This window comes from Somniosus microcephalus, chromosome 1 (genome assembly GCF_052327205.1).
Source record: "Somniosus microcephalus isolate GS21.2 chromosome 1, FLI_Smic_1.0, whole genome shotgun sequence".
Taxonomy (NCBI): domain Eukaryota; kingdom Metazoa; phylum Chordata; class Chondrichthyes; order Squaliformes; family Somniosidae; genus Somniosus; species Somniosus microcephalus.
Genome location: NC_140987.1, coordinates 263,416,433 through 263,436,699, shown reverse-complemented (window position 1 = coordinate 263,436,699; position 20,267 = coordinate 263,416,433). Strand labels below are relative to the sequence as shown.

The 20,267-nt window shown below is 44.2% G+C and overlaps 1 protein-coding gene across 2 annotated transcripts in view; it reads left to right on the top strand.

The window, feature by feature from the left end:
- palm2akap2 (PALM2 and AKAP2 fusion) overlaps window positions 1-19,666 on the top strand; it is a 391,333-nt gene extending 371,667 nt beyond the window's left edge. For both annotated transcript variants that reach the window (XM_085993245.1, XM_085993256.1), the window contains one exon: window positions 19,518-19,666. In XM_085993245.1, coding sequence (XP_085849371.1) covers window positions 19,518-19,651 — 134 coding nt within the window. In that variant the 3' untranslated portion in view covers window positions 19,652-19,666. The remainder of the gene's footprint in view (window positions 1-19,517) is intronic.
- The last annotated feature ends 601 nt before the right edge of the window (window positions 19,667-20,267 follow it).

Below are 20,267 nucleotides of genomic sequence, written 5' to 3'. Positions count from 1 at the left end.
AAATGTCTTCACTCAGCCCTTCCGACTCTACATGACTTCAAGTGCTCAATATTGACAAGTTTGTTGTACTGGAATGACTGGCACACAGCAGACAGCTATGATTGTTCATCAGCCATTCAGGCACAATTGATGTGATCAACCTTACTGCAAGCAATAACACAATTTTAGCAATAGAATCATAGAAGCATACAGAACAGAAGGAGGCCATTCATCCCATCGTGCCTTTGCTGGCTCTTTGAAAGAGCTATCCTATTAATCACACTCCCCTGCTCTTTCCTCATAGCTCTGCAAATGTTTCTTTTTCAAGTGTATAATCCAATTCCCTTTAGAAAGTCACTATCGAATCTGCGTCCATCGCCCTTTCAGACAGTGCACTCCAGATATCCACTGTGCACTTCCCCTTTCAAATTACAAAGCCTTTGAAAAGAAAGAAGATATTATGGGTTTGAACAATGGAACCTCAACTGCCCTTGAATGGGTTCAAATCTCAATCTCCACTGACATTCGCACTCGAACATTGCCCTACAAGTGAGAAGTTCTGCCAGTTTTAGCCTGGGTCATTTAGATGGGGAGGGGTGAAGAATTAATGGGAATTTCTTCCCATGCTGCACAAGCACAGCTCCAATAGGTCAACCAAAGAGTATTATGGTCTACATTTAAGAAACTGTCTCTGGACTAAAGAGATAGGGTGGGGTTTACCTTCAGTGGGAAAGAGGAAAAAAGGACTGATGACTGAATTCATGAAATTTTAAGAAGAGAATATAACTTTGTGAATTACTATCGTCAGTAATTCATGTGAAGTCTCATTTCCATGCGTGAGGACAGAGGACTTTAGCAGATGCAACATTTTGATTTATCAGGCACTTATTTATGGGAGCCTTTGCATATTAAAAAATTCTAATGAAAATAAATATTTTTAACTGCCATTTTGGGTGGGGGTTGGTAAGAGGTAAGAAAACACAACTTGTGTCCGTCAGTCTTGTGTACACACAGAAAGGATAGTGGTCAGAGAGAGTATACACATCAGGAAAAACCACAAACAAGGCATTTGATGTAACCCATCCCAAATTCCATACGTGCACATGGATTACCACAAGTGATTTATTTTTGGTAAGCCACTCGGTTTAAGTCATCTGTCCAATTCTTACATTGAAAATATGGGGGATATATAACCCTGCCCTTTGATCCACCATCTGTAGCACAAATTCCTTTGTTGAACGGTTCAAACTGTAAGTTTTTTCCAGATGCCCCCCAAGGGGACTCACAGGCCCATGAAATGGAGACTTCTTTAAAAATGCATTCTTTAAATATCTCGGGGCTTTACTTCTTAGACTGCTGATCCCACTGAGGCTTACTAGCCATGCAACACGTGTTCCTCAACGTCACCATGTTGCCTTTATGGTGAGCAGCTCGTTAAAGGAGTGCTGTTGCCCTGTAAGTTGACTTGGGGTTTGTCAATTGATTGACGCACAATGATGTAATTGCATCACTAATCTGGCAATAAGGTTTTTTTTGATAAATAAAAAATTTGGATACAATAATCTGAAAACCAAACTCCAAGTGTACGTGCCTACAGTGCAAATTGTACCTGGTGGTCAACGCAGGTAGAATTTGACCATATGTCTAAAGAATCTCCTCAGTGGAGGTGCTGGTGTCCCAATAAGATGCTTTTACTGTTTCACTTACATTGTTTTGTTTCCTATTACTAGTGGAAATTATACAGTGGGGTCCAGCGGCATCAACATTGATCTCAGCCAATGTAACTAAATAAAAAAAAGACACTCATGATCACCAGATTTCAAATGCTGGCTTTGAAAATATTTCCTAATACTGTATCCCATTATTATTCTTATGTTCTTATTACCATTTTGCAATTGCACGAAAATATTTCCATCAGTCTTTTTTGTAATGCTAACATTAGTGAGAGACAAACATATTTGTCATGAGGAATTTGTAATACAAAAAGTTATTCACTAAACAATAATGTGTAGGGTTCAAGCCGCTTTGATATTTTCATGTATAAGTTTACATTAGAATTAGCACGTGATAAAGTGAGATAGTTACAGGGTTCTCTTACATACCCAGTTCACTATCCTCAATGTACAACACCTGAAAGATCTGTGGCACTTGCCTTATTAGAATATAATCAGAAAGAATCGCTGACTGCAATTAGTCAAAACAAGGATTAGCATTAACATTATTTGAGCTGTTGCAGCTAGCCAATGGGGGGATGGGAGGGAATGGAGCGTGCCAGTCCCCTTAATATAATGGGCACTTCTTACACTGCCCCACTCAGATGCGCTTGGAATGAACCCTAATTCCATGCTACATTCAGTAAAATGAACATTATAGTTAACTGACGGAATCCCATGGGGAAATGCCTTAAAAGTTGAGGAAAGTTTTACGGAGATAAAATATATCAAATTCCTTGCCAGCACGATTTACAAAAACTGGAGTACACCCTGGATTTTCCACAATTGTCCAAGATTTATTTAGACATGAGTACTATAGCAGGTATAGATGTGAATGGATGTCAATCCTAATTTCCTACATTACAACTCTGACTTCACTTCAAAAGTACTTCATTGGCTGTAAAGCGCTTTGGGCTGTCCTGAGGTCATGAAAGGCGCTATAGAAATGCAAGTTCTTTCTTTTTAAGCTTGATGAATCCTTAATATTTGAGGTTTTATTCTTAATCAAGTTTTGACTTTTTTTTAAGCGGCAGTATTTTATCCTTACACCCACAGTCATAGAATTAATGACATCAATACACATGCCCCACCCACTTCCTCCATTTTCTCTTCAGCTCCCCTGCTGAAGATCTTGGCCTTGTAGATGACAGACTCTTCGGGCAATCTTCCTTTGCCAGGGAGTTTTTGGTGACCAGCATGCACATCAATAACAGGTGCTGGTTCTTCAGGGTTCTACGCGTAGATCTACCAACGGGCTGTAATGGGTGGAGCTAAAGCTACACTGGGTGGGGTTAATTATGTAGTAAGAGCTAAAACAGTAGTGGGTGGGGCTATGGCAGTAATGGGTGGAACTAACACTGTAGTAGGCAGGGCTAGAACTGTAGTGGTGGGGCTAAAGATGCAGTAAGCAGAGCCAATGATGTAGTGGGTGGAGCTAAAGTGGTTGTGGGCAGGACAATGTGTCAGTGGGTGGAGCTAAAGATGTGGGTGGGGCTAACACTGTAGAGGATGGATCTAAAGCTGCAGTGGGCGGTGGCTAATTATGCAGTAAGTGGAGCTAGAACAGTAGTGGGTGGAGCTAAAGATGTGCGCAGCGCTAACACTATAGTGGGCGGAGCTAGAACTGTAGTGGTGGGGCTAAAGTTGCAGTGGGCAGAGTTAATGATATAGTGGGTGGAGCTAAGGTGGTAGTGGGCGGGGCAATGGTGACAGTGGGTGGAACTAACAATGTAGAGGACGGAGCTAAAGCTGCAGTGGGCAGAGCTGACAATGTAGCTGCATCCGCCATACTTTGCAGAACATTTCATAGCTTTGCTTTTATTTTATATGCTTAAAACATAAAACCCTTTTCTGTTACTGTCGCACACCTGGTTCACGCACGATGTAAAGACATTTTTATTTACTTGTTTGTTTTATGTTTATTTTGTATTTTACCAAGGCCCAATTTTACACCTTAAATAAAAATCATTTAAAACATAAAATTTGGCCCTGACTAGCAGCAAGAGTTTTCAGCCTTTCAAACCATTACAATGTTGAATATAAAGAAAGAACAAAAGACTTGCATTTATATAGCTGCCTTTCACAACCTCAGGATGACCCAAAGCACTTGAAGTACTGTTGAAGTGTAGTAACTGTTGTAGTGTAGGAAATGTGGCAGCCAATTTGCGCACAGCAAGCTCCCACAAACAGCAACAGATAATGGGCCAACATTTGCGATTGGAGGCTTCCCGCAGGCAGATGCCTCCGACCTGCAAAATGTCTACGAATTTACCTCATGGCCCAGGAAGAATGGCGGCTTGTGCTCCTGGATCTCTCCGGGTCTGCACGGGCAGAGCCCTACATATCCCAGGGGCGCAAGCGGTTCGTAGGCGATCCTGGGATCATGTGTGCCGGCCCAACCAATGGAAGAAGGGAATTCCCCCTTCATACTTTTGACAGTTCTGTACATACACCTTAAAAATATACCAACACATTAAATCCATTTTTTTAATTACATATTTAAAGTGCCATTTAATTAAATATTTTAAAGAAAAACTTAATTTTTGGAAAAAAAATTTAATGTTTTTACGGGGCTGAAAATAAACTTACCTTTTTGAAGAGTATCTTTAATTTATAAATGATTATCAAATTTTCTTTTTCTTTTTTTTAAAACTCTTAAGCTGGTAAAAGCAGGCCTTACGCCTACTTTTACCAGGCATAAGAATTTGACAGGCCTTTATCGGGCGGAAGTTGTGCACAAAGCGCAACTCTCCACCCGCGGAGGCACTTTTCTTGGGCAGACGGATGATCTGTCAAGAGAATTCTTGACAGATCGCAAGTGCCAGGTTTTAGTGCCTGTGCTTCGCATACCTGAAACCAGCACTTGCGCGGCCCCTACGGGTGCGTGCGCACCTCGTACGCACCCGTGGGGGTCGGAAAATCAGGCATAATCTATTTTAGTGATGTTGAGTGAGGGATAATATTGGCCCCAGGACACTGGGGAGAACTCCGCTGCTCTTCTATGAAATAGTGTCATGTCACCTGAGAGGACAGACGGGGCCTCAGTTTAACGTCGCATCCGAAAGACGCCACCTCCGACAGTGCAGCACTCCCTCAGTACTGCACTGGGAGTGTCGGCCTAGATTATAATAGGGTCCTGGTAGCTCAGTTGGGATGTTTGCCAGCGGTACGGTGCTGAGACACACAGAGCAGGAGGCTAGTTGATCTCAACCAGGGAGACAGTGGGGATGCTACACTTGGCAAGGGCAACAATCGCTCAGAGTTCCTGTCTCTTGATCACAATGTGGTGACTCTTGCTGGAAAGGCCAGGTGTGTGGATGTCGGGCGAGGACAGGATTAGACTCATTTGCACCGCATGGTGGAATAGTCTGCCGACACTCACCGATGAAGCCCACGCCTCAAGATTGGCTATTTGGCCAAGATAGCGGAAGGCAGCTGTCGGAAGGAGAGAATAAGAGGGAAGGAAAGGAAGGTAAATGTCTTCTAAGGTCAGTGAAAAACATTCCCTAGCTATGCACAATTCTGTATCCTTATGGAGAATTTTGAAAGTAAGCTTCATGCCAATGTACGACACATCAGTTTAAACGACCCCATTTGTTCAACCAATAATTAGTACAACATAGAATTCCTTAGATGAGAAAAGCGTAGTATTTTTACATGACACTACAAATGTAATTATACTAATAATAGCCAGCTAATAGTTTTGAGGTCAATAGCGGGCATGATGGGAAGCATCTGTAAATTATCGGTTAATATTGTGTAGCTTCTGTTCATTAACATTTGGGTGACAGGTCTTAAGACAGCACCATTAAACTTCCGAAAGATGCCAATGGTAAGGAGAGAATAGACTGCGTTTTGGCCATGTTCCTTTAGTGAAATTAGACCGTGTGTAATAAGGGGATAGCAAAGCATTGCAGGAGTGCGCTCTCGGTACAAGGCTATGAGAAAGCTGATACTCCACTGAGGTTTCTTCAGTCATTCTACAATCACACATATAGCAGGGACAAAGCTACAAGATAGCTGCGCGTACAACAACTGTCTCTGATAGCCCCCTCTCATTATATCATCTAACATACAAGAGAAACCTCTCCGATTATCAATGCTAAGTGGCACAAAGCACAATCAGAAAATTCTAACAGAAAATGCTGGAAATACTCAGCAGGTCAGACAGGCAGCATCTGTGGAGAGAGAAAGAGTTAACGTTTCAGGTCGATGACCATTCTGACAATAGGTCATCGACCTGAAACGTTAATTCTGTTTCTTTCTCCACAGATGCTGCCTGACCTGCTGAGTATTTCCAGCATTTCCTCTTTTTATTTCAGACTTCCAGCATCTGCAGTATCTTGCTTTTGTATTAGAAAATTCTACTTTTTTTGATTTTCAGCTACATTTTACTCTGAAAAAATTCCTACTGTGACCCGTCGGGCTCCCCCCCCCCCCCCACACCCCCGCAAAAAAAGACAATGTATAACGTCATGTCGGACTGTTTTTGAACAGTTTTCAAACGTCTACCTTTTAAGTCATTTAACTGAGGGTTTACTTATTGAAGTTATCTCCGAGAGAAACTTCAATACGTAAATGAATTAAAAACCTATCAGCGGATTTAAAAACCTAAAGGAGGGGGCAACAGGTTGATTGGGGAGGAAGGGAAACACTGTGGCTTTATTAATACGTGCTTTGTCCAAACATATGTAAAAGAGCTCGGTGATTGGGAACAGTGCTATGCTAACACTGGTTAGGACTTGCTGCATTTTCTGCTGTACTCTGTAACCTGAAGTGTACTTGGACTGTACTGTTCTGTTCTGTTCTGTTCTGATATACTGCCACTGGCCAAGCTGTAACCTCAGCTTCTTTTCTGTACAGAATTAATATGAATAAACTGGCTCTCCGCAGTGTCCACACAAGACAGTCTCTGCTACTTTTCTTTCTAACTCCCACTTTATAAGACACTCCAGACTCCAGAAAGGAGGGGCACATCACTCTGATATCACAGCTGTCACTAAAAGGTTACTAACCTCTTTAACTTCCACTCTGCACTAGCATCTGTCACTTTTATCACTGTTTCTCGCACAGCAGCAGCTTGCCACTGCCTTAAGTAAGTGCCTGTTTTACTTGGATTCTTGGGCTGTTCGGTTTACGGAGTTTTTCCAGGGGAAGGAAAGAGAGGGTCATTACAAAGAAAGAATGCAGCACCTTTTACAACTTCAGGACACATCAAAGCACTTTACAGCCAATGAAGTGTAGTCACTGTTGTAATGTAGGAAATGTGGCAGCTGATTTGCGCACAGCAAGCTCCCACAAACAGCAATGTGATAATGACCAGATAATCCGTTTTAGTGATGTTGGTTGAGGGATTTTTAAAATTCATTCACAGGATGTGGGCGTCGCTGGCAAGGCCAACATTTATTGCCCATCCCTAATTGCCCTTAACAACTGAGTGGTTTGCTGGGCCATTTCAGAGGGCAGTTAAGAGTCAACCACATTGCTGTAGGTCTGGAGTCACATATAGGCCAGACTGGGTAAGGACCTCAGATTTCCTTCCCTAAAGGACATTAGTGAACCAGATTGGTTGGCCAAGGACAGCAGGGAGAAGTCCCTTGCTCTTCTTCGAATAGTGCCATGGGATCTTTTACATCCACCCGAGAGAGCAGATGGGGCCTCGGTTTAACGTCTCATCCGAAAGACCGCACCTCTGACAATGTAGCACCCCCTCAGCACTGCACTGATGTGTCAGCCTAGATTATGTCTCTGGAGTCTTAAGTCTCTGGAGTGGGACTCAAACCCACAGCCTTCTGACTCAGAGGTGAGAGTGAGCCACAGCTGACACTAGAAGAGCCCAATAGAAGTGTTGTCAGAATGTTCAATTCACATCGCTATGGTCCTGGATCCAAGTTCTTCACTTTGGCTGACGTTCCGATCAAACAGACGTGAGTGGGGTGGGGTCCCTCAGCAGTCCCTCAGAATGGGATAACCCATGCACAAAGAGGAGCACATCAAATCAGGCCATGAAACGAGAGGAGTGAAGGGTTAAAATGGCCAACAGTAAATGCGCAGATAGAAACGTCTGTGCCCAAAGTCATTCAATATCCTTCTAGCTTCCAGAAGAAAGCAGAAAAATGAGTTCTTAGGACTAGAGAGGGGGGAAAAAGGCGGGAAATCCAAATAAGTAAAATTACATATGATTTACAGCACAGAAGCAGGCCATTCAACCCAACTGGCCTATGCTCCTCACAAGCCCCCTCTCACCCCTCTTCATCTAACCCTATAAGCATGGATAGAAATTTAAAAAAGGAAAGAATTGCAAAAAATTCAGGTACTATATTTAGAATAACTTTCGTCTCGTGCTCAGGACCAAGGCCATGATGGGATTTAAACACAAGGACAAGAGTTTTTAATTGAAGGCATTGGGGGACCAGGAGCCAGTGTAGGTCAGCGAGCACAGGAGAGCGGTGCTTGGTGTGTGACAGATTATGGGAGGTAGAGGTTTGGGGCGAGCTGGAGTTTATGTAGGCTAAATGATGGGAGGCTAGAAGACTATTGGAAGAGTTGAGTCTGAAGGTAACTAAGGCTTGGATAAAGGTTTCAGATGGACTGAGGCAGGGGTGGAGATGGGCGATGTTACGGAGGTGGAAGTAGGCGGTCTTGGTGAAGGAGAGGATATGGGGTCCGAAGCTCAGCTTGGGGTCAAATAGGATGCCGAGGTTGAAAACACTCTGGTTCAACCTGAGACAGAGGCCAGGGAGGGAGATCGAATGGGTTGGATAGGTAAAGAGTTTATGGCGGGGGCCAAAGACTCCGTCTTCCCAGTGTTTAACTGGAGGAAATTGCAGCTCATCCGATACCAATCACCAAAATAAAGAAACACAACATAGCTGCACCAAATTCAGCTGTGTTAGAACCATAGAATCATAGAATGATGACAGCCCAGAAGAAGGCTATTTGGCCCATCAAGCCCATGCCGACTCTCAGCTAGTCCCACTCCCCCGCCCTTTCCCCGGAGCCCTGCAAATTCTTTTCCTTCAGATACTTATCCAACACCCTTTTGAAAGGTAAGATTGAATCTGCCTCCACCACCCTTTCAGGCAGTGCATTCCAGATCTTAACCACTCGATGCATAAAAAAGTTTTTTCTTACGTCGCCTTTGGTTCTTTTGCCAATTACCTTAAGTTTGTGTCCTCTGGTTCTTGGCCCTTCTGCCAATGGGAACAGTTTCTCTCTCTCTGCTCTGTCCAGACCTCTCATGATTTTGAACACCTCTATCAAATCTCCTCTCAATCTTCTCTGCTCCAAGGAGAACAACCCCAGCTTCTCCAGTCTATCAACATAACTGAAGTCCCTCATTCCTGGAATCATTCTCATAATTTTTTTCTGCACCCTCTCTTAGGCCTTCACATCCTTCCTAAAGTGCGGTGCCCAGAATTGGATACAATACTGCAGTTGAGGTTGAACCAGTGTTTTATAAAGGTTCATCATAATTTCCACACTTTTGTACTCTATGCCTCTATTTATGAAGCCCAGGATCCCGTAAGTCTTTTTAACTGCTTTCTCAACCTGCCCTGCCACCTTCAACGATTTGTGCACATATACCCCCAGGTCTCTCTGTTCGTGCACCCCCTTTAGGATTATACCATTTCGTTTATATGTCCTCTCCTCAGTTTTTCTACAAAAATGTATCACTTCACACTTTTCTGCGTTAAATTTCATCTGCCACGTGTCCACCCATTTCACCAGCCTGTTTATGTCTTCCTGAAGCCTATCACTCTTCTCCTCACTGTTCACTATACTTCCAAGTTTTGTGTCATCTGCAAATTTTGAAATTGTGCCCTGTACACCCACGTCCAAGTTATTAATATATATCAAGAAAAGAAGTGGTCCTAGAACTGACCCTTGGGGAACACCACTGTATACCTTCCTCCAGTCCAAAAAACAACCGTTCACCACTACTCTCTGTTTCCAATCACTTAGCCAATTTCGTATCCATGCTGCAACTGTCCCTTTTATTCCATAGGCTTCAAATTTGCTGGCAAGCCCATTATGTAGCACTTTGTCGAACGCCTTTTGGAAATCCATGTACACCACATCAACCGCATTACCCTCATCGACCCTCTCTGCTATCTCATCAAAGAACTCAATCAAGTTGGTTAAACATGATTTGCTTTCAACAAATCCATGCTGGCTTTCCTTAATTAATCCACACCTATCCAAGTGACCGTTAATTTTGTCCCTGATTACTGTTTCTAAAAGCTTCTCCACTACCGAGGTTAAACTGACTGGCCTGTAGTTGCTAGGTTTAACTTTACACCCTTTTTTTGGTTCCTGGAATTCACTCACAACAGCACACGAAAAATAGAACAGCTACACGCATCCCAGAGAAAGGAGTGGGGCCGGGGGTGGGGGGGGGTGGGGGGGGGGGGAGGGGGGTGGGGGGGTGGAGGGGGTGGGGGGGGGAGGGGGCGGGGGGGGGAGTGGGGTTGTGGGGACCACTAATAAAGCATGTGTGCCAGTAAATTTAGATAACAAGTTGGAAATTTGAATCAATAAAGCAATCAGTATCCGTCAGTCACAGAAGGCTTCAGCTGAAGCAGTGATACTGGGTGGTCACACTCTATGGTCACCCAGGCATGTACCAGGTGCCAAGAAGTATCATGGTAATTTGATTCTTTATTTTGAGCATATAATTCCATTTTCTCCCCAGTTCTTCGTGGCTTAACCATCAACTCCATGGGCAGGCAAATTACCTATTCCCAAGTTTCTGCCAATGCCCCTGACCCATTTGATAGGAGATGTGGACAACAGTCCAGAAGTAACTCTTTCAGGTGAATTGGCCTCCACCCAACCCCTCCCAATAACAAATATCATGTATTAGTGATAATCACTCATTGCACGGTTTATAATTGAGGCAATTACTCACTGACTGTTGGGCAAGGAAGCACTGTTTTTTCCTGTGCAGTTGTAACAAGAGGTCAGTGAAGCGTATATTATGAAAATTGAGTAATCTGGAATGTGTATCAGAAGGAATGTGTTGTAGAATCCTTAGGGGAAGAGACGAAATTGGTGCGGCTCTGGTCAATATTTCCAGGAATTCTGTAAATACAGGGGCTGTACCGGAAGACTGGATTGCAACCTTCATTCAAAAAAAGAGTGAGACGATAATTTTGGAACCAGAGACTCATTTGTCCAGTGTTGGTAGTGAAAAATTGCTCATTGGTGTTTTATGGGCTATTAGTGTAACAAGCACTGAGGTCATAGGAATAATCTGCATAGATTTAGAAGCAATGGGTTCCTGTATCAACATGTCTCACAAATTTACTGGAATTCATTGAAAAGGTAACAACATTTGTGGATAGGGTTATGCAGTAAATGGATTTTCAGAAGAAATTGGTAAAAACAAATTAGTTATCTGGATTGGAAATTGACTTGGCGATAGGAAGCAGAAGAGGATGATGAATGGGAAAATATCTGACTCAATCAGTGGTCTTCGAGCGTTTCCGTTTATAGGACCACCTCCTAAATATTGACGAACTTCCAGGGACCCACTGCAGATATTGGCACGCTCCTGGGCACCTCCTATTATAACCTCTACAAGACACGTGTCATCTACCCAAATGAAAACAGTGTTAACGTTGAAGATTTTTTTTATTGGTATATACACAGTCACAGAAATAATGTGCTAGTAATTCAACAGATACCAGATGAACAGGATGTATCTAGTGATCAAAGTCATAAACAATATGAATGGTTCATAAGTAATATGAATGAGTGCCTATCTAGTATAATAAAGAATGGTCCCTGGGTTTTTTCTCTGTTTTTTCTGCCTCTCCCAAGAGATTACATGGATGCAGAAATGTGTGGGGGGTGGGGAGGGGGGAGGGAGCAGAGAAAGTGTTTAGTCACGATGCTCCGACCATCATGGTGTGGGGCAGGCTTGATGGACCAGATGATGTTTTCCTGCCCGTCAATTTTATATGTTCGTATGTAAGTACTTGTGGCCAGGTGACTAGTGCAAGGAAGGCTAACTGCTTTCAACTGAACCAGTGATACTGAGCGGTCATACTCTATGGTCACCCGGGCATGTACCAGATGCCAAGATGTATCATGGTAATATGATACTTTACTTTTACCAGATAAAATCCTTCCATCTGGCCTAATTAAGTAGATTGCCTTTACGTGCTGCTTGGGACTATTGCTGAGTTACCTGCAGAACGTTAACTGGTTGGGTTGAGATAATGTTAGTTGCAAGATCTCATTAGTGTATTCAAGGTCAGTGACTTTTCCAATGGGTGTGCAACTCGGCTGACCCACAAAACTCTGGCACAAACAGCTCCGCAGACAAATGGCAGCACAGCTCATCTCCAACTGCTGCAAATCATGGCATTTTTTTCAGATAAACATCTTGATAACGGGATTAATGTAATAATGGAATGAAGAGCTTTAGAAAAAGAAGGACTTGTATTTATATAGTGAAGTGCTTTACAGCAATTAAGTACTTTTGAAGTGTAGACACTCTTGGAATGTAGGAAACGTGGCAGCCAATTTGCACGCAGCAAGATCTCATACACAGCAGTGTGATAATGACCAGATAACCTTTTTTTAGTGATGTTGGTTAAGGGATAAATATTGGCCAGGACAGCAGGGAGAACTCCCCTGTTCTTCTTTGAATAGTCCACCCAAGAGAGCGGATGGTGCCTCATTTTAACATCTCATCCGAAAGATGGCATTTCCTGACAGTGCAGCACTCCTTCGGTACTGACACTGGGAGTGTCAGCCTGGGTTGTGAGCTCAAGTCTCTGGGGTGGGTAGAGTGGTAGAGGCAGGAACCCTCACAACATTCAAGAAGCATTTAGATGAGCACTTGAAACACCATAGCATACAAGGCTACGGACCAAGTGCTGGAAAATGGGATTAGAATAGATAGGGCATGATGGCTGGCGCGGAGACGATGGGCTGAAGGGCCACTTTCTGAGCTGTATAACTCTATGGCTCTATGTAACAAGACCCCAAGCCAAAGAAGGAGATATTAGGATGTTTTAATGCTTCCCTCTAACCCATATCTTACACCGAATATCACATACTTACAGGTACAATAAGTTATGCATATAAATGCATATTTACACTTTCACGGCTCATTGAAGAATTAGCACCTAGAAAACTGGACACCGGTCCCTTTGAGTGATCCCCAGCTTTAATCGCGGCGATTATTTCCGAAGCAGTCACCTAATTCTGAGCACTATGCTCCCTCGGTACTGCGCTGGGTAGCCTAGATTTTGTGTTCAAGTCATTGGCGTGGGACTTAAATCCACAACCATTCTGACTCAGAGGTGCAAGTGCTACCCACTGAGCCATGGCTCACACTATCTTTTTTTATTGGGGAAAAAAACTATACACCATACGATATAATGCAGTGGTGTGGGCATTGGGGGATATTGGAGATAAGTTGGTGTATCTTCCTTTCTGGTTCCTTACTCCCGACCGAGAAATAAAAAGACAGAATTCAATCTGATTTTAGTGTAATCCAATTCCCCACAAGACAATCCAACATATTTCCCTGATCTTCGGTAAGTGTGTTCTGTATTATATATATAAAACGGTCCGTCTCTCTTTCCGTCTGTCTTTCCATCTTTCTGTCTTTCCGTCTGTCTGTCCAGCTATACAATCAAAAGTTATAGAGCGTACCTACACATATGTTATATCAAAAGAAAGCTTATCATTAGGGGACTCTCATAGATGTATTTACCTTTTGGTCAGACAAAAATACTACACAAAAAACGTTCAAAAATCCTCAAAAATCCACTCATTAGCAGTTGACCAATCCTACCTCTCATTAGCGTTGAGTGACGTGCTGCTTGACCAATCCTACAGTTCAGTGACCTGATGGTTGACCAATCAGTGCGTCACGGGCGGGACCTAATCCTCCAGTCTCCCTAAACTTCGCCGCCATTTTTTTCATCCCCACAGGGACAGCACCAGCCAAACAAACCCCCACATTGCGACTCTGGGAGCAGCAGGTAAGTTTACACACAGCGGGTGGGTCATTGGCAGCGGCCGCCCATCAACCGCGCCACCCGCGGGGGAGCTCAGCTCGGGTCCATCTCACCCCGAGAGCCCGGCCGGGCCTCAAGCGCTAGGCCCAACACACGCAGCGGGCGGGGGAGCAGCAGCTGCCGGCCGTCAACCGCGCGATCCCCTGGGGAGCTCAGCTCGGGTCCGTCTCGGCCCGACATCCCGGCCGGCCCTCAACCGCTAGGCCCCGCACGGCCGGTATAACAACGGCACCGGGCCTGAGGCACTATGCAGGGAGAGGGGAGGGAGGGACAGAGAGAGGGGGAGGGACAGAGAGAGGGGGAGAGATGGGAGGGAGGGACAGGAGAAGAGAGGGGGAGAGGGAGGGAGAGAGAGAGGGGACAGACAGGGGCAGGGAGACCGCGCGGCCCAAAATTGCCCTGGCAACGCCGGGCACCCCCTGCTAGTTAGTTATAAATTGGCACCATACTGCTGGCCAATCAGGAATGCTGTTTTGTCAAGTTTAAAAACACTCTCAGCTGTTCATTCTCAACTAAGTACTGCTCTGTTTCTATGGCAGCTGTCAGTCCTGAATTCTTTGCATTTGTTTCTAGCCCTGGAGAGACTTTTCTTCAAATCCTTTTAATTGCTTACCTGCAAGTCCTTCAAAGAAATCTATGTAAGTGTAAATCTCTATCAATGCACAATACTAAACTCCACATTCATACAATCATACAGCACAGGAGGAGGCTATTCGGCCCATCGTGCCTGTGCCGACTCTTTGGTAGAGCTATCCAACTAGCCCCAATCGCCCCCTGCTCTTTCCCCATAGCCCTGCAAATTTTTCCCCTTCAAGTATTTCTCCAATTACCTTTTGACAGTTACTATTGAATCTGCTTCCACCGCCCTTTCAGGCAGTGCATCCCAGATCATAACAACTCGCTGAGTAAAAAATATTCTCCTCATCTCTCTTCTGGCTTTTTTGCCAATTATTTTAAATCTGTGTCCTCTGGTTACTGACCCTCCTGCCAGTGGAAATATCTTCTCGTTATTTGCTCTATCAAAAATCCTTCATAGAAACATAGAAACATAGAAGATAGGAGCAGGAGTAGGCCATTCGGCCCCTCGAGCCTGCTCCGCCATTCGATGAGATCATGGCTGATCATCCAAACTCAGTACCCCGTACCTGCCTTCTCCCCATATCCCTTGATACCTTTAGCTCTAAGAAATATATCTAACTCCTTCTTGAATATATTTAAAGACTTGGCCTCAACCGCCTTCTGTGGTAGAGAATTCCACAGGTTCACCACTCTCTGGGTGAAGAAATTCTTCCTCATAATTTCAAACACCTCTATTAAATCTCCCCTGAATCTTCTCTGCTCTAAGGAGAACAATCCCAGTTTCTCTCGTCTCACTAGTCCACATAGCTGAAGTCCCTCATCCCTGGTACCATTCTGGTAAATCTGAGCTTGAGAGGAGTTTTGGCTTAGTGGACAAGGGGAAGGTGGGGTGGGGTGGGTGGAGTGGGGTGGTGAAGCAACAGAAACAACTGAACAGATAGTCTCAATCTTAGTGACAAAGAAATTCAGGAGCTCCTTGCACTTGTTGGAGCTGAGAGTGAATTCACAACATAGAAACATAGAAACATAGAAGATAGGAGCAGGAGTAGGCCATTCGGCCCTTCGAGCCTGCTCCGCCATTCAATGAGATCATGGATGATCATCCAAATTCAGTACCCTGTCCTTGCCTTCTCCCCATATCCCTTGATCCCTTTAGCCTCAAGAAATATATCCAATTCTTTCTTGAATATATTAAATGAACTGGCCTCCACCGCCCTCTGTGGCAGAGAATTCCACAGGTTCACCACTCTCTGGGTGAAGAAATTCCTCCTCATTTCAGTCCTAAATGGCTTACCCCTTATCCTTAGACTATGACCCCTGGTTCTGGACTCCCCGGCCATCAGAAACATCCTTCCTGCATCTAGTCTGTCCAGACCTGACAGAATTTTATAGGTTTCGATGAGATCCCCTCTCAATCTTCTAAACTCCAGTGAGTATAAGCCCAATCGACACAATCTCTCCTCATACGTCATTCCTGCCATCCCAGGTATCAGCCTGGTGACTCTTCGCTGCACTCCCTCCATGGCAAGAACATCCTTCCTCAGGGCGCAATACATTTTACCGTTATGTTGCTTACAAATGAGATCATCACAATACAACATTATTCCCTTCACAACACAGTTTCGATCCCATTTAATATGCAGAGACTCCCCGGGGTAGAACGAGGCTTTGGGCTCGTGTGAAGCATAAACACCAGCATGGACCAGTTGGGCTGAATGGCCAGTTTCTGTGCAGTACATTCTATGTAATTCTACACTAAGGTTTCCTAAGCAGCTCTGTCGATGGAAGAGTCTAGTTTGAGGCTGGCTAGCAACACACTTCCACCAATGTACTGATGTAACTAACATGAGTACGAAGATCCCGGGCCAGGTATTAACCAGCTTCAGCAATCAGACAAAACAAAAGGGGCCTCTGGTCGGTTCATCGCACACCATTCACCTTAAGAGATTCCTCCCCTTCAGTTAACAGATGGCACAGGAGTCTGCTCACAGCTCTTCTGTTCTGTAATGAGTGTGGGAGGTAAGTGTTGAATGTAACTTGAGTAACAGTATCCTGGGGAGGGCTTAATAAGACCAGGTGTTACACCTGTCCCATCTGCTTACTTCTACAAAAGCCTCTGGGTCTAGGTGAGGTTAAAGTGGACGGTACAATTCTGATTCACCGTCTCTTTGCTCAATCTCCACATTTCTGGGAAAAGCAAGAACTTAAGCTTCATCAAGTTGTACATTTGGCATTCAAATTCCACCCTCGCCCCCAAATCTACTACTTGGAGGAGATTCAACTTATGGATTTTCACACATCCCATTCACTCACTCAACGAATTTGGCACTTTCAATTTCTCAAAAATCTCATCCCAAGCCAGATCTGCATTCTAAGAGGCAATTTTGACACCCTGTGAAAGTTCTCAATCAGTGTGTGAACTATTACTGTAACAGGCAAAGCAGACAGACCGAGAGAGTGATAGTGTGAATAAATTCAGTAGATATACAGGACTGTAAGAAAGAAAGACTTGCATTTCTATAGCGCCTTTCAAGACCTCAGGATGTCCCAAAGAGCTTTACAGCCAATGAAGTACTTTTGAAGAGTGGTCACTGTTGTAATGTAGGAAACGCGGCAGTCAATGTGATAATGACCAGATAATCTGTTTTAGTGATGGTGAACTCCCCTGCATTTCTTCAAAATAATGCTGTGGGATCTTTTACATTCACTTGAGATGACAGGCAGGGCCTCAGTTTAATGTTTCATCTGAAAGACGGCACCTCCAACAATGCTGCAATACCTCGGTAATGCAGTGTAAGCCTAGATGTTGTACTGCAAGTCTCTGGAGTGGGACTTGAACCCACAACCTTCTGACTCAGAGGCAAGAGTGCTACCCACTTTTTTTTTATATGTTGTTTATTGAACATTAAAAACATTTACAACATCATGATCTTTCCATTGTATCATACAAATCCATTCTGCCGCTCTGCACAGCCATTCCTCCACCACATATTAACATCAAAACTTGAAGTTTAATTTACTCCCGGCCCCTCAGCAGCCTTCTGGCTGCTGCTTAAGGACCAAAAATGCCCTAAAACCTGAAAAAACCCACCACCAACATTTTACAAACTCACTCCAACTCCCTGCAGTAATCAAGCACCCAGCAGCACCTGCTCACCCCTATACCCTCCCACCTAGACAGTGCCACCCACTGGGCCACAGCTGACACTGCATTGCTTTGGAAACTCAACTATATTGTGAGGTGACTTTAAGTTATCTTTTATCCAGAGCTTCCCCGATGGCTAAATGTGTTTATCCAATCAGTGGCTGACCCATAGGCCAGACACATCCATGATTCAAACCCCAGTCTATACTGAATTTGGTGGTCTCAGCAGTCCAGACACTATAATAGGCCTCAGTGGTTTAGGGAGAGGGAAATTGCCTGGGGTTCTGACTCCTTACCCCTCCTGGAAGTTCCTTCAGAAAATAATATTTTGGGATACAGTGGGTGAGTAATTTGAGACACAATATGTTGTGAGTGTAGCATGTTTGGGAGGAACAGGTGACTTTGGACCTATGGTTCCCAAAGCTCGCCACCACTGGGGGTTTTCCTCACCTCACGACTGGGTCTGTTGTAGACTAATTGATAGAGATTAATTGCCAGGATTAGTTAACAACTCCATTATCAATTTATCAGGAGAGTGCCTGGATTGTTAGAAGGCGAACTAGAAGGACCTTGGTCCCTTTTCGTTTAGAGATTCCTATGTTCCTAACCATGTGGGGAAGTCAGGAAGGACAGGATCAGGCTCGCCTAGGATGCAACTTGCCATTAAACAGTCTCCCAGCACTCACTGTGAAGGCTCAAACACAAATATTGGCCACATTATGGCAAGGCGGTAGGCTATTGGTTGGAGCATCAACAGTGAACACATGGGGAGCTAGGCCACATATTGAAACCCTCACTCCACTGAGTCCCTGATATAACCCCAACAGCAAGGAAGAAAAAATTAGCAGGTGAGTCATCCCTGGTCTTTTCTCAAGAGCCTCGTAGGACTCTGAGAGCAAGGCTCTCACTTGCCCTCTCATATACAGGAAGAAAATTGAGGCGGTTGAAGATAAATGAGCAATATATAACAGTGCTTGGGCCTCAGCTATTCACAATCTATATCAATGATTTGGATGAGGGGACCAAATGTAATATATCCAAGTTTGCTGATGATACAAAGCTAGGAGGGAATGTAAGTTATGAGGAGGATGCAAAGAGGCTTCAAGGGGATATAGACAGGCTACATGAGTGGGCAAGAACATGGCAAACATAATGTGGAGAAATGTGAAGTTCTCCACTTTGGTAGGAAAAATAGAAAAGCAGAGTATTTTTTAAATGGTGAGAGATTGGGAAATTTTGCTATTATGTTGGTGTTCAGAGGGACCTGGGTGTCCTTGTGCACGAATCACTGAAAGTTAACATGCAGGTACAGTAAGCAATTAGGAAAGCAAATGGTATGTTGGCCTTTGTTACAAGAGGATTTGAGTATAAGAGTAAAGACGTCTTACTGCAATTATATAGGGCCCTGGTGAGACCACACCTGGAGTATTGTGTACAGTTTTGGCCTCCTTACCTAAGGATGGATATTCTTGTTATAGAGGGAGTGCAACAAAGATTCACCAGACAGATTCCTGGGTGGGGGAATTGTCCTATGAGGAGAGATTGAGTAGACTAGGCTTATATTCTCTAGAGTTTAGAAGAATGAGAGGTGATCTCATTGAAACATACAAAATTCTTACAGGGCTTGACAGGGTAGATGCAGGGAGGATGTTTCCCCTGGCTGGGGAGTCTAGAACCAGGGGTCACCGTCTCAGAATAAGGGGTCGGCCATTTAGGACTGAGATGAGGAGAAATGTCTTTACTCAGAGGGTGAATCTTTGGAATTCTCTACCCCAGAGGGCTGTGGAGGCTCAGTCGTTGAGTATATTCAAGACAGAGATCGATTTTTGGATATTAAGGGAATCAAGGGATATGGGGATTGGGCAGGAAGGTGAAGTTGAGGTAGAAGATCAGCCATGATCTTATTGAATGGTGGAGTAGGCTCGAGGGGCCGAATGGCCTCCTCCTGCTCCTATTTCTTATGTTCTTATGTTCTTATATCCTCAGAGAAAACAAATGACCTGATTTGTGCTACCTGTAGAAATGTGATTTAGTTTGTAAGTTATAATTGTTGCCTTCTAGGGGCAGGGGTAAGCGCCACGTTCTTACCCAGAGAGCTGGCTCAATCGACCATGTGTGGCATCGCTGGAATGGAGCAGACCACAGTGGTAAGTCACTTCTTGCACAATACAGTACTTGAAAATCTTTATAGCTAATGCCTCTGCACGGGTAAAGTGAGCTGGAGGTTATTTGCCATGGCTTGTAACATTTATGTCCAGTCCAGATGATCACAGCTGCTGAATGACAGGTACAACAGATGACAATATTATCTACATTGGGAAAAGTATCTGTTTGGGAGAGTAGAGGTCTTATCCCATATTTGGGAGCATCAAAAGAGTTCTATTTTAATTACTGAGATTATGTCATTATAAGAACATAAAAACATAAGAAATAGGAGCAGGAGTAGGCCCTACGGCCCCTCGAGCCTGCTCCACCATTCAATATGATGATGGCTGAACTTTTACCATCAACTCCACTTTCCTGCCCTAACCCCATATCCCTTGATCCCCTTAGTGCGCAAAAATCTATCGATCTCTGTCTTGAATATACTCAATGACTGAGCCTCCACAGCCCTCTGGGGTAGAAAATTCCAAAGATTCACCACCCTGTGAGTGAAAAAATTTCTCCTCATCTCAGTCCTAAAAGCCCGACCCCTTATTCTGAGACGGTGACCCCTGGTTCTAGACTCCCCAGCCAGGGGAAACATCCTCTCAGCATCTACCCTGTCAAGCCCTGTAAGAATTTTGTATGTTTCAATGAGAAGACCTCTCA